Source organism: Haliotis cracherodii, unplaced genomic scaffold (genome assembly GCF_022045235.1).
Source record: "Haliotis cracherodii isolate W230 unplaced genomic scaffold, xgHalCrac1.p SCAF_1, whole genome shotgun sequence".
NCBI classification, from domain to species: domain Eukaryota; kingdom Metazoa; phylum Mollusca; class Gastropoda; order Lepetellida; family Haliotidae; genus Haliotis; species Haliotis cracherodii.
The window spans coordinates 44,078,873-44,093,211 of record NW_027266264.1 but is presented as its reverse complement, the minus strand read 5'-3'; the positions used below and the strand labels follow the sequence as shown (position 1 = coordinate 44,093,211).

At 36.0% G+C, this 14,339-nt stretch overlaps 1 protein-coding gene across 4 annotated transcripts in view; it reads left to right on the top strand.

Annotated features, from left to right (window-relative positions):
* The window catches only part of LOC139478144 (small conductance calcium-activated potassium channel protein-like), a 456,162-nt gene that overhangs the window by 108,395 nt on the left and 333,428 nt on the right, over nt 1-14,339 (top strand). For all 4 annotated transcript variants that reach the window (XM_071260503.1, XM_071260487.1, XM_071260495.1 and 1 more), the window contains exon 2: nt 10,502-10,597. In XM_071260503.1, coding sequence (XP_071116604.1) covers nt 10,502-10,597 — 96 coding nt within the window. The remainder of the gene's footprint in view (nt 1-10,501; nt 10,598-14,339) is intronic.

The following is a 14,339-nucleotide window of genomic DNA, read 5'->3' as shown; positions in this document are numbered from 1 at the left end:
TTCATAAGTTTCTTAAGTTGGATTTGTTTGTTCTTTAATGCCGCACTCAGCAATATTCTAGCTATATGACGGCTCTTAAGTTAAAAAAGTGAACATGCTGTCATTGTTCTCAGCCTTTAACATTTTTACCATAAACGCTCTTGGTGCCAAGGGACCATACATGTATATGGTCCCTCACTTTTCACACCCGCCTAGTGCCAAGGGACCATACATGTATATGGTCCCTCACTTTTCACACCCGCCTAGTGCCAAGGGACCATACATGTATATGGTCCCTCACTTTTCACACCCGCCTAGTGCCAAGGGACCATACATGGTCCCGAGAAAATGCCCTTTTTAAACCATGAATTTAGATATCAAACACCGAGTGTACAAAGTCAAAATTATAACCATCATCACCCCAATCATCTTAGCTTTAACATCGTGCAACTCATACTTTATACAATGCTATGGATTTTTGTTTATCATGCTGATTAATAGAAAATATTTAAAAAACAAAGATATGGAAAGATAGCTATAATCGTTCATATTAAGGTGGTATATTATATATTTATGGGCAGGAAGTTCATGATCAAAACCTAAACATTTAATGGCCAAGCCCGAAGTGATCGACAGGGCACGTTCACATCATAACTGTGCCGCGATTTCTTGTCTACCGGTTGTCCTGCATACTCGCCTGTTCAGACAAATAACTGCTACTTTTTTCATTTGAAATGACTAAGAGTCATGTGCAATTGCTCAAACTACCTGACTATGTGAGTGACTTGCCATAAGTGTTTCACATTTTGTCGCCAATGGAGATTTCAAGTGTTGCCACGACATCTAACGTGAGTCGACGCCATATTGTAAACAAATTGTGTCAAGGTCGGTTCCACATGTGGTAGCTCGGCCCCCCTTTCTGTTGATGGTTCACGCGATACAAACATAATGCAACTACTGAAAACATCAACATAACTTCGACAATGATGACAGCAATACCTTTTCGTATTTGGGTTAACCGCTTATTGATACGCTGTGCTGTTAAGATTTCAAATGTTTTTCCTTTCATTGAAACTGTGATAATGGTGCTGTGATTGGTTTGCTGAAATAGTATCTTCCATGAGTCTAATGTACATGGTACATGCTGTGATCGTACAAGATAATTGATAACCAATTGTGTATGCATATATATCATCAAATACATATTACTAATCTCTTCAGAAAATGGAATATATTATAGCTCGTATTTCAAACATTATTCCATGGATATTAGATCTAATATTAATATTAGATTTACAAAGTATTGATGTACACTGTACTCTCGATTAACATATTTTATTTGATATGTCATCTGAAATGTCAGCAATGAGTAAACTTAATTTTATTTCATTACAATCTTCAATTTTATTCGAATAGGCTTATAGACGGTAGGTGATTTCCCGCCGCTGTGAATTTGTCGTCTGGACAGGTGCGCGTGATTTGACCTCGCATGTTGTCAAGTGGATGACGTCACATGAAAAAGGTGATCTAATGTTGTGGTAGTATAATGGATACACATGGTTTCATTTTCCAAATAACAATATTCTCTTTGACTGAACCAGAAAGCATATCTAGGACATCACGATTGGAAAATGTCCATGGCGACCGACAAGTGAATGGGACCGCTTATCATTTGACTAACAGTGTTAGAATATTTGGCGCAGTTTTCTAATGTTGGTGTGTTGACATGTGCTTTTCATATCTGTTTGAAGGCTTGATATTCTAAAAAATAATGTGCATTTAGTTGAGTACAGTGAGAAAGCTGTCAAAATGGATCCAATATTAAACAACCTAGAGTTTTTACATTTTAGCTTCATCTATTAGAATCTCAAATGGTTCAATTTATAACATCAACAGTAAAAATAATTAGATCTACTCACAATATATAGATAATCGATTTCTGAAAGACAATATGTTTTCAGTGTAAATGTGATTTCGTTTTGATGTTTTATATGTCTTTTTTCACTCTGCATTATCTAAATTACCAAATACTTCGATCAGTGACGTAGTAGTAATTACTTTGTTTTGTATCCTTAGTATGATATAGATTATTTTTTAAAATAAATATTTGTCTAAGAGTAAAATCAATGCATTCTTGTGGTTCTTTTTCACCATTTTAATTTGTATATCTTCCCTCCAAGCTGTAGTTTAGCTTGGCCAAAATGAAGAAAAAAAGGAAAGACATAATAACTGAAAACCATTTATATTAAAGATTTTGCTGGTTAAATTTTCGAAGTTCAATACCAAGAATATATTTTTCCTTTTATGACAAATAATTCCATTACTTTCATTGACCTACGATCATTATCTATTTCAAACTTTTCCTTTAGTAGAATGGGATTGAATGGGAAACTAGTGGAAAAAAACTATCATGTATGTCCTTAAATGTACATGTACATACCTGGCTAGGTGTAAAAACACTTCTAACGTTGTATTTATAAATCAAATGAATAAATGAAAGAAAAAGTGGTATTTCATGGACTGGCCACACAAGTATATATTTTGAGCAAAGGTCTAAGTAAGGCAGCCAAGTGCGAAATACTAGCTGAGACAAGGAGGTATGTTTTCTGGTGGTCATAGTGAAACAATGACAAATGGCGCGTTGCGAGTTGCGAGTGATCAAAATTAGGTTGAATAGATTTGCTGCCAATGAAAATGTTTCAACAATTTTGATTGAATCTACATGTACAGTCAAGTCTTGTTAATCCGACAATCGGCTTTATCCGACGCTAGTGATGGGAACCGATTAAATCAGTTCTATTTAGATCCGTTAATCCGACAGTCTCGCATTCCGACTCCGACACACCTAATTTACAACGAAATCACTCATTAATCAGTCTTGTTAATCAGACACAGTCATCAGCCTACTCCGTGGTCATCTGCCCACGAGTACACAGCCCGTGTTTTGATGAGAGACGAATCGGCTGGTAGCTGCATATTACCACAGCTGCAGAGATAAACTTGCTTAACAATAAACAATGAATGCTTTAAATAAAAAGAAAACAGGATAAATCACATGCTTAGATTACGTCAATCTTATTAAATCAGATACATGTTCTCGCTCTCGATGCGGACATCCTATTACAGGTCACGTCAGAACAACCTTTCGCGAACTATGACCTACCAATGAAATGACCAACAGGAATTCGACGTTAGCCACTTAGAAAGCAGCTTTCTTAAGCTTTAGGTACCAGTAATAAAAGAGCTCGGTCACTGAAACATACATGGACGTAACCAGGATTTCTTCAAGATATACATTCCAAACTGTCATTCGTTTTGTGACATAATCTTTGAAACAGTCTGCGTATGAATTAATCACGACCACTTCCGTCAATTTTCTTTTGACGTCAAAAACACACACAATTTCATCGTGATTTTTTATCAGTAAATATAATTCAAAGAAAATTCTCAGTGAATGTGTACTTCAACATAAATATCATATGTCTATCACTGTTAGGACATGTACTTGCCAATGATATGAATTATTGGACATTTAGATTTCAAACAAGGGCGCTTACTTGACTTTGCTTGCGATATTCGGATGCGTCCATATTACGATTAATGTAGAAAAGTAGGAAACTTATAATACCAGCATGTTTATCGATGGCTAGGCAGTGCTTAGATCTTTTGGATTTGGTGACTTTAGATACTGATGGAAAGACAATCAAGTCGAGTTGCATGTTATACAGTTTGGTTACACTGTGTGAAGAAATAAAGACGTTGTAACACTTTTGATACAATGTATACGTTTTTGAAACAGCAACGTCATCACAGTGCGGCACTGAGCGTATGCAGGCTGACTGACGTCCAGGCACCATGAGGGTTAAATATTATTGTTTCACTCTTATTAAGATTATTCTTTCATAATGTTTATAGATAAATAATAAGTTATGCGTAAGATCCAAATGCTCTTAAATGTGTATGAATTCACTGGATGTAAACTCTTTTAAACCATTTATAATAACCAATATATTTTAAATATTGGGAAAATCTTGGAAACTATTAAAGTGTACAAATTAAAAACGTGTGAAAACTGTTATAGTTTACCAATTGGAAACATTTGGAAACTTCTCGTTCAGGATACGTTTGGAAACTGCTATAGATAACTAGTGTTTCCAAATACTTTTTCTTCCAGTGTAAGTGCACACAGTCAAAGGGAAACTACTCTCTTTGTATAGCTTAACTGCCCTTGACATGGCCAATGTGAAAGCATTAAAATACGCTCCTTGTGTTTCAACTGAAATACTGAAAATTTAATATATAACTTCACATAACTTTTTGTTTAGAATGATTTTCATGTTATTGTTTGTTTTCTTCTTGCTGTTATGCATAGGTTGTCAGCAAATGCTATCTATGTCTGTTAAGTGTTTTCAAGGATCTGATGGTCATGTTTTGAAGGTGCATGTGGAAAACACCTTGTTGTGTAGTTAGAACTGATAAAGTAGACACAAACTGATAAACTTTGTGGTTTTTTCTTGAACTTGCCCTGACTGGTCCTACCCTGTGTTTAAATTTAATGGTAATTTATATTTTTGTTTTTGCAGCAGCTACATTCTTATCAGCACTCCCTTTCCAGTTGGTATCAATATATCTGAGATCTGTATTACATCAGCACTACAGCTGTTTTATTCACTTGTCAATACTAACTGCCATTTATTTAATCTCGCAGGTTCCTGATGTTTTTTGTGCTATTTATAATTTTCAAGTATTCATCTCTGGAGCATGCTATTTGTTTGCCAATGCTATTTTTAATCTGTCGAAAGTATGCATGCACTGTCTGCATGTATATTAAAGCCAAGTCACATGACCACTTCCTTCCTCTGTTAATCTTACAACTGGATTTAACTCCCACCCTCCCTTCCCTTGTATTAGGGCTGAGTGGGTTGCTAAGGGGGGAATTTATAGTCCTTTCCATATCAGTATAACGTGGAAGGGACTAAAGATCCCCCAAAGTAGTGGTAGTACGCCACAGCTGGGATGGTCCGGGTCCACAACCCCAGGACTTACACATCCCAGGGATAATCCTGAGTTCATGATCTAGAACAAACAACATATCCCACGAGACCGTCAAGGTCCACGACCCAGGGCAACACGTCTCGATGCTTTGGGTCCTACTACTGCTTCCTCGTTCATGACCTCCGCACGGTTCATGACTGCTGCATTATTATGCAGATTTTAATATTTGCTGCATTAACTTTCTGTGAAAGGCATAAAATGGCATAAAAGATACCATACAACAATCTTCACATATGACATGAGTACTGGCAATAATTGCTTGTTCACTGACAGAAGTATGTGGGATGTACAGATGAGGATTTTCACTGATGCAAGTGTAGCAAGGTGTGGACTCATCCCACAGATGGCATCCTTACCTTAAGCTTACGAGGTTAACCTCTTTGGTTATGTGGACAAGGCGCCCTGTAAGCATATTTTTGTTCTGCCCAAATTTAGTTCAAACCTGGAAACAATTTCAGGATCAAATACATAAAATTGCAGTGAAAATGTTTTGACCCTGTAGTGAAAAGTTCCGGCAGACAGGAACATATGTTTGGGTGTGTTTATGAGTGATGTTCCTGTATATTGTTAATGTGTAAAATAAGAAACAGAGAAACTAAGACATACAATCGCAATACAAATAAGCATAATCTAAAAGAGAAACATGTTTAGGTGTGTTTATGAGTGATGTTCCTGTATATTGTTAATGTGTAACATGACAAGCAGGGAAACTAAGACATACAATCGCAATACAAATAAGCATAATCTAAAAGAAAAACATGTTTAGGTGTGTTTATGAGCGATGTTCCTGTATATTGTTAATGTGTAAAATAAGAAACAGAAAACTAAGACATACAATCGCAATACAAATAAGCATAATCTAAAAGAAAAACATGTTTAGGTGTGTTTATGAGCGATGTTCCTGTATATTGTTAATGTGCAACATGACAAGCAGGGAAACTAAGACATACAATCGCAATACAAATAAGCATAATCTAAAAGAAAAACATGTTTAGGTGTGTTTATGAGCGATGTTCCTGTATATTGTTAATGTGCAACATGACAAGCAGGGAAACTAAGACATACAATCGCAATACAAATAAGCATAATCTAAAAGAAAAACATGTTTAGGTGTGTTTATGAGCGATGTTCCTGTATATTGTTAATGTGCAACATGACAAGCAGGGAAACTAAGACATACAATCGAAATACAAATAAGCATAATCTAAAAGAAAATTAAAAGAATATGATGAAAAGGGAAAGCATGAAAAAAATCCCGATAGTTAATCAATAATAAAGGCAAATGTGAAATATGTAATAATGACAGATAGAATGCAGAGCCCAAAACTCAAATGAAATCGGAAGTACTGCTGCACGAGAATTCCATGAAATGACTATGTTTATGTCAATTAAATTAAACAATAAGGCAGTTGACAGTGATTACTACAGGTGTCAGGATGAAGTATTCTGAAGACTTAACAGGAAATGAGAAAAGGAGACATGGTAACAGAGATATATATTAAACAATGTTTTCATGAAAGTTGTTTTTTCAAAATGTTAACAGAAATTGCAATTAGGAATTTTCACACAGAGAGCAATTATTCCATGCTTAAAATTCATGTATCCTTTCTCCTCCTCCCCAAAACAAAATCCAAAGCAAAATAACTGAGTCCCATTTTAAGCTCACCAGGTCTGAAGGACCAAGGTGAGCTCATGCCATACCATGCTGTCTGTCATCCGTCCATCGTCCATCGTCCATCGTCCATCTGTCAACAAAATTTTCAAATGACTTCTTCTTCTGAACCACTAATTTTGGAAATTAATGAAATTTGACTGGAAGCATCCCTAGGTGGTGGGAATTCAAAATTGTACAAATGGTGTGGCTGACCCCCCCAAGGGACTCAAGGGTGGGGCCAAATAGGGGTAATGTGGCTATATTGCTTTAAGCGACTTCTTCTCTGGAACTTAGAAGTAGATATCAACCATATTTGGTTGGAAGCATTCTCCAATGGTGGGGATTCAAATTGGAAAAATGAATGGGCTGAACCTCCCCATGCCCCCCATCCCACCGGAACAGATTTCAAGCACACTCACACAGTGTGCACTGTTGTTATTTGACTTCACTCTACTCAGCCATTCCATGAGGAGGTCATAATGCCAAAATAGGGTGACACATTGGCAGCTTGAACTGAAAATGGTAACATTCACAATAAAAACAAATATAATTCATATTCATTGTGTAACCTAGTTAATGATGGACACAACTTTTAAATGAAAATGTTTTCTTTGGCTTTGTGCTGCATGGCATCAGCAGTATTCATTTTAAAGAAAGGGAATATCTTAACTTTTTATGTCTTTCCTGCTGTGCATTTGTGAGCACTTTAAGGGATACACCTTGTTTTAGGGTCCTTTATCTGCTATTTATGGAGGCGCTCTCTGTCCCTTAAGCACTCCGTTAGTCCAATGTATTCTTCATGACACTCTTGACATATTATAACATAAATAATATGTTTTACGGAGCAGTCCAGGTTAGAACGTACATGAAATGGTTGTTTCCTGTTTTTGAACTTCATGCATGAATTTTTAACTAGATATTCAGTTCAACAATTTTCACGTTTACATTTTTAGACACTGAATTCTGTAGAATTCTTGTAGATGTGATGCAGAGTTGGTAGTTTTTATGACATGTTGAATTTTTTTTGTAACTTTTTTTATTGTTAGATGTCAGATTTTATCATATTTTCAAATATTGACAGACCAATGTTGAAACAGTGTTGATCTATTGTTTTTCAATGTAGTAATTTCAGATCAATGAAATGTCAACATTGAAACTACAGTAAACTATGTCTATAACAAACTCAAAGGGACCACTTTGTTATAACAATATGTACAGCATATACATGTATAAAGCAAATGGCCGGGATCCGTCAGTTCGATATTATCATTGTTTACTGTATGTCTGTGCCTGCTGAGAATCTTAGTCAGAGATGCAGAGAAATGCCATCATGACTGTGCATGATTTTTCATTTGTCATGGTGTCATGTGGAATTGAATATTCAACAATTTCTGTTTAATTTTGAAGTCATTGTGATGCATATATTATTATATCCCTCAGTTTGAAATCGGTGGGACATTGAGATCAGCATGTCCATCTGTTTTCCATCCCCAGAGCAGATCTCTTAAACTGTTGAATATTCTTGTTGAAACATGCTATACAGATCAGTGTAGTTGTGAACGGGGCCTATTGATAATTTGCCGAAATTTTTTTTAATGTTTTTTTGGGGTTTTTTTCATGACAAGGAGGGGACTTGTTTCCGGGGCAGAACTCCAAAGCCATTGAATATTTGTAGGTGAAGCTTGCTATACAGATCAGTCTGGTAGTGAACCAGAGCCTTTTGATAATTTGGGATTTATATTTTTTACATTTTTAATGTTTTCATGACAACAAGTTGGACCTAACTGAAAATGAATTCAGTGCTCATGCCCGGATCAGAACCCCCAAACCATTGAATGTTTCTTGATGGAACTTGCTATACAGATCAGTCTGGTGGTGCACTGCTGCCTCTTGATGATTTGGGATGTTGAAAAATGCTGAATAGCTTTATATTTTTCTTCAGTGAACTGAAGTTATCCAATGGCAATGAACCTTAAGCAGGGTATAAGTAGCCAAATTTCCAGACCAGGGGGATTGTCATCTTCAAATGACTCTTGTTAATTCCTCAATTCTTGCAATGATTTTTCTTCCCATGCACATTCTCACTGATCTCACCCTTTGCTATGCAACAACATGGATGAATTCAGGTTTGGTTTCTTTACTTTGTTTACATTTTCAAATGTGTAGGTTTCAGAGCACAAGGTTTATATTCACTCTTGATATATTTGGTTGATTTCATTTGGACCATATGTATTTGTGAATTACAAATTATTGATGGTATGAGGAATTCAAGGATGTATGTGTCATAACTGAGTGTGAAATGTGTGATGTGATAGAAACAATCAGGGTTTTGTAAACACTATCCAACATAGGGGTTTGCTTGGAGTTTTTCTGACATTTCAGAAATGAATATTGGAGATGTTACTGGTGTTTGAACAAAGCATAGACACCAGATAGTTTTGTATTAGAAGTTGCCATGTTACTGTTTATTATTTGGATAAATATCTAAACTGAAAATGAAAATGACGATATGTTCATTGTACATTATTTCTTTAATTTGTTTTTTATCCCCCGCCACGAAGTGGAAGGGGGATATAGGAATGGGTGCCGTCCGTCCGTCCATCCATCCATCACATTTCGTTTCCAGAGCAGATCTTGAAAACCGTACCATAATCTTCACCAAACTTGGCACATAGATAGGTGTAGTGGTGAACTGGTGCCCTATTGATAGTTTGGGATTAAAAAAATTATTTTTTTTTAGTTTCCATGGCAACGACTTTGATTTAGACTGAAAATGGCAGTAGTCCTCATTGCCGGAGCAGATCTTGAAAACCGTACTACATTTCTTCGCCATATTTGGCACATAAATAGGTCTAGTGGTTTGGGATTTGACTTAAACTGAAAATGGCGGTAGTCCTCGTTTCCGGGGCAGATCTTGAAAACGGTACCATATTTCTTCACCCAAACACATAATGTCATCTCACAGTATTGAATACATTTCCTTTCTTGTTGGTATTCTTTCTCGTGTCTGCATTGCTTGAGTGTATGTTCTTCCAAAAGTGTCATGGACACAGTTGTTGCATTCACTGACTAACTTCATGCAGAAACACAACTCATTACAAATACAACAGTATAACTGATCTTAAACCTACTCAACTGTATAAACACTATATATTCTTGTCAACCATACTCCGTACTTCACTTACTTGATAATGGTGTTAGAACCTACACCGAAACCATCGCTCCTAATTGTAATAAAGAAATTGTTCGTCCATATGTCTCATCCTTACTCATTACAAATTCAGTAACATTCTATCATAAACTGCAGATGGAAAAACAACACCAGTAATAACTTTTTTTAGTGCTGCAATTAGGCCATTTACAAAAAGGCCCAGTGAACATAGTTCACAGGAGCTAATGCATTGCACACAACCAGACATATCATATTGGCGGGGGATGTGAGTATTTCATGCTTGTTTTATATATGCTTTGCTTAAAATAAATGTTGATGATGTGACACTGACTATTGACACTTTAAGGATGTCTCACATGTAGAAATTTCTTTGACTTTTATATTTTTGAATATTCTTTTATTCTGGTTTTACACCTTTAAATGACCATTTAGATCTAGTGTTGCAAATATACAAGAATATTTCAGGTGAGCTACAGAGCTTTGTGCTTCTATATTTTGTATGTAATCCAAACACATTTAGTTTTCAGCACCTACTGTAAAACTATTTCAATATGTAAGCATAGTCTTTTGTTATATATATTTATGATCTTGAAGACTGATGCTACATGTCCATGTTCATCTCACAAATTTGTTTATTGCAGGGAACGTTCTACTCCGTTGCCATGAAATCCCTAATTTCCATATCAACTGTGATATTATTGGGTCTGATTCTAGCCTATCATGCACTTGAAATCCAGGTAGGTGTTTCCTTTCCTATTACATCAGTTCTGCACTTCATGTTGAGATATGACAACAGTTTTGCCTGATAAGCAGTCTTGTTGATGAAGGAAGGCTGCTCCTCAGGGAGACCATTCCTTGGAGTAACATTACTTTGAATGTAAATGCACTTGTCAGTTACTTAAAGTCCCACCCTGACTATAAATAGCCCCGCAAGGTGGCATTGTTTCAGTTTTGAACAGTGACTGACAATGTAAACACAACCAAGTGTCGGGAGAAGCTTTTTGAAAAACCATACGATAACGAGATCACCATTGGCCCGTTAAACTTGGTATCAACTTGAATGACAAACCTTGGATACCACAAATGGCTCCATATCTAGATATAAGTCAAGCATTTTCTGTAGTTTTATCATTAAAAAATCAGATCAATTGTGTTTGGTGTCTGCATCAAGCACAGTGGGCGGAGCTTATTTAGGGTGGTGCTATAAATAGCAGAGCACATGGTCATGTTTACATGTGAAACATTGAATGATTTTGTCTTCAAAGTGTATTGTGGTGTATATATTTACGGCAGAACAACAGCACAACAACAGGTTCGGTTGATGTAACAGTAAAGATACATAAATACGAACTTAACGTTAGTTACATAAGAATTAGCGACAAGATTCTTTCAGTTCAATCTAATATTACAAATATATGTTCAGTTTTGGTTATTTGCATTCAACAGTTAGATCTATACCACACAATCACCAGATTATATTTATAAAACTTAAATTATTACACCAATTTTTCATCTAATGTTTAGGAAGAGGCCTAATTTGAAGCACCAGAAGTTGCGCCAATATTTCTTAGCTTGACTATGTCACGTGTATCAACATGAGAATGAACATAAGCAACTGATAAATAAGTAACGCAATATGCTAGATGTTTTGACCTACATTCGACCTACCCAGATAATATTGTACTTACGATAAACAAAAACTCCAATAAACTTATTCCAAGAAAACTTTAATTATGGATTTCCTTTTCTTTCACAGAAATTCACACACAAAACTGAGTTTGATCATCAGATCCACACTTGTCCCATGTATTTTTTGTTTGACGGATTTGGAAACACTTCAGGCACACTTTTTAAAATACAATCTGGGATCACTTTCCCGTTTTGTCCACACCAATCCTTCATCTGCTGCTACGTTTAATATCTGTTTCTTCAAGTCCGATTATCTACGAACCCTTCAAAAACTTTGTCTATTTAGCTCTGTCCAGAATTATTGGTAGCATGGTTTTTGAATCAACAAATTTCTGCAACATGGTGGCCACATCATTCCCTATGCTGTGTCACGGATGTTTGACAAAAGAAGTGTGAACAGACATATTCGCCTTCATCTGGTTCCACAATGAAATCTCGCTGTGACACTGATTTACTAATCCCAAGAATCGGCACTGAATTTGTCCAAATTTCACTGTTCACGCACATGACATAATTAATGTGAACAAATATTTATCTCACCATCGTTTCGAAAGTATGTGAGGCTGTCCATGTTTTATCTCCATTCCGACGAGAAATAACAAAGTTTTCATGTCTCAATATTTCCTGCCACCTTGGAAAATTGTGCACCAATCGAATAAAAGAAATACTACTTGATCTACCATTGCACCATCATAAAAGAACCAGGTCAACTTTATCTTTCTTCAGTTGTTTATTAAAAATTTGTTTCCGAAGCAAAGCGACTCGATCTACATCATCAATTTTTATATAGATTAGACCCGCCAAGTTTCATGGATCGAGTGGCTTCTGCATGAGGAGCTTTCGGACAAGTGTGATTTTACCAAACACATTGCTACTGGGTGATGAAAACAGTGACGGAAACGATAAAATACTGCTTTCATTGCTTGAATATTTTTACCATTACCAGTTTTTTTTTTACACGATTGTTGTCATCCAGATTCCAGATGAAGGCAAAGACGAACACAAGGAAAAATACACTGTTGAAATCAATGATTGCCGAATATATAGTGAGAAATACTATTCATAAACTGCAGATATACCGTACACAACAGGTGCCGTGATACATATTATGGTGTTTTGTTCAATTACACTGCTCTTATAATTCATCACGACAAACGTATTTGGTTCTCATCCCAAGAATAGTGCAGGGCTATAATTTTTGTGTTGGACTGTGTTGGATAAATCGTGGACATAACACAGTATCATTTTATGAAGATGTGAAGACTCCATGGCAGGTAGGTTTTGAAACCACACATTTGTTAAACAGTTTTGGAATCGTTTGATGGATATTTATTGCCATTAAAACTTACATTCTTGTTTTCAAATGGCCCACATGGGTCGGTGTTTACATGACGTCACCCGTTTACGCATAAACCAATGAAATTTGTGTGTTATCATGACATCATATTGACCTGACACTTCACTTGTATAAGCTCCGCCCACTCAGAGTGCGGTAGTTCCTATAGCAGATGCCCCGTTAAGCTTAAGGAAGTCTGCTAATGTGTTTGCTCTTATTTGACCACAATTGTTTTTCTCGATCGCATGATTTTGACAGATATTTGAGATTCCCTACCTGATGAGGAAAGTTTTTGACATGGAGGGTTGAGGCCACTCAGTAAAAATTAGGCCTAGAAATGTGTACAATATGCCCATAATTGGACATAGTCCCTAGGTAGGATCTTGATGGCTTGACCTTTGTCTGTCTCCTGTATACTGTGAAGATCACTCTATGTTAAGTTAAATATTTGGAATATTTGGTTAAATTCATGAAAAATCAATGCATTTTTCCATCAGTGAAGCTGAACTATAAATATCACTACGTCAACACCTGCCGTTTGTCTTTGTTATGTCAGATTTCACTGTCACTTTGAAGATTGCTCTCACATTAAACGACTAATATATAGTTTCTTTCATAAAGTATTATGAGTTGGTCTCCAACTAGAAATGTCATTATCGAAGAATAAAGGTCAAGGTCACCTACAGTGTGGAGCAGGCACCCCAAAAACCTTCTTACGCAATTTGAATTTGAATTTATTGTGTATGCTCTCTTGGCTAATTTCTTATTTTGAGAAGATTCTCATTGACCTCTGATGGAGGTCATGGTCACTCGATAGCTTATCAAAACATGGAATACTTGATTTTATTTCATTATACAAAACATATTTTAACGGATGAATATTCATAAGCGCTTTTTTCTGCAAGTGCCATGTGTCAAGGCCAGGTCAAATGTCATTACACATTGAATGATTTGTTAACAGTGTGAATCGGACTGTATTTCGTATATGCTACAGTGACTTTAAATTTGTAGCACTACAGTTTGAAATCATTAACTACATGCATAGGATTTAATTTTTTCAAGTTCTGCTGCATTGGGCATGTTGTATCCCAAATTGGAATTGATGTGATTATTTCAGAAGGACTCTCTGTATAACTTTGTTATTGTGGTCACTAGAAAGGCAAATGTGTTGTGACCTGATCATGTTAAGTATTGTGCAGTTTCTGTCAGGCTTGCAATGGTATAAATTTAAAATTATGCAGTGGACCCATGTAAACAACAGATACTCTCAAAGTAGTGAGTGTAATGGATATCATGTAGAAGGAGCACTTTGCTCAGTGCTATATCAAAGTCATGTTTCATATATAATATTATCCAATATCCAAAAAACATGAGAAAATCATGTCGCCCCTGACTGAAATAAATATTTGAGAAAAAAAAGGGTAGCTAAGTCATGGGATATGTGTCTTTTCCAC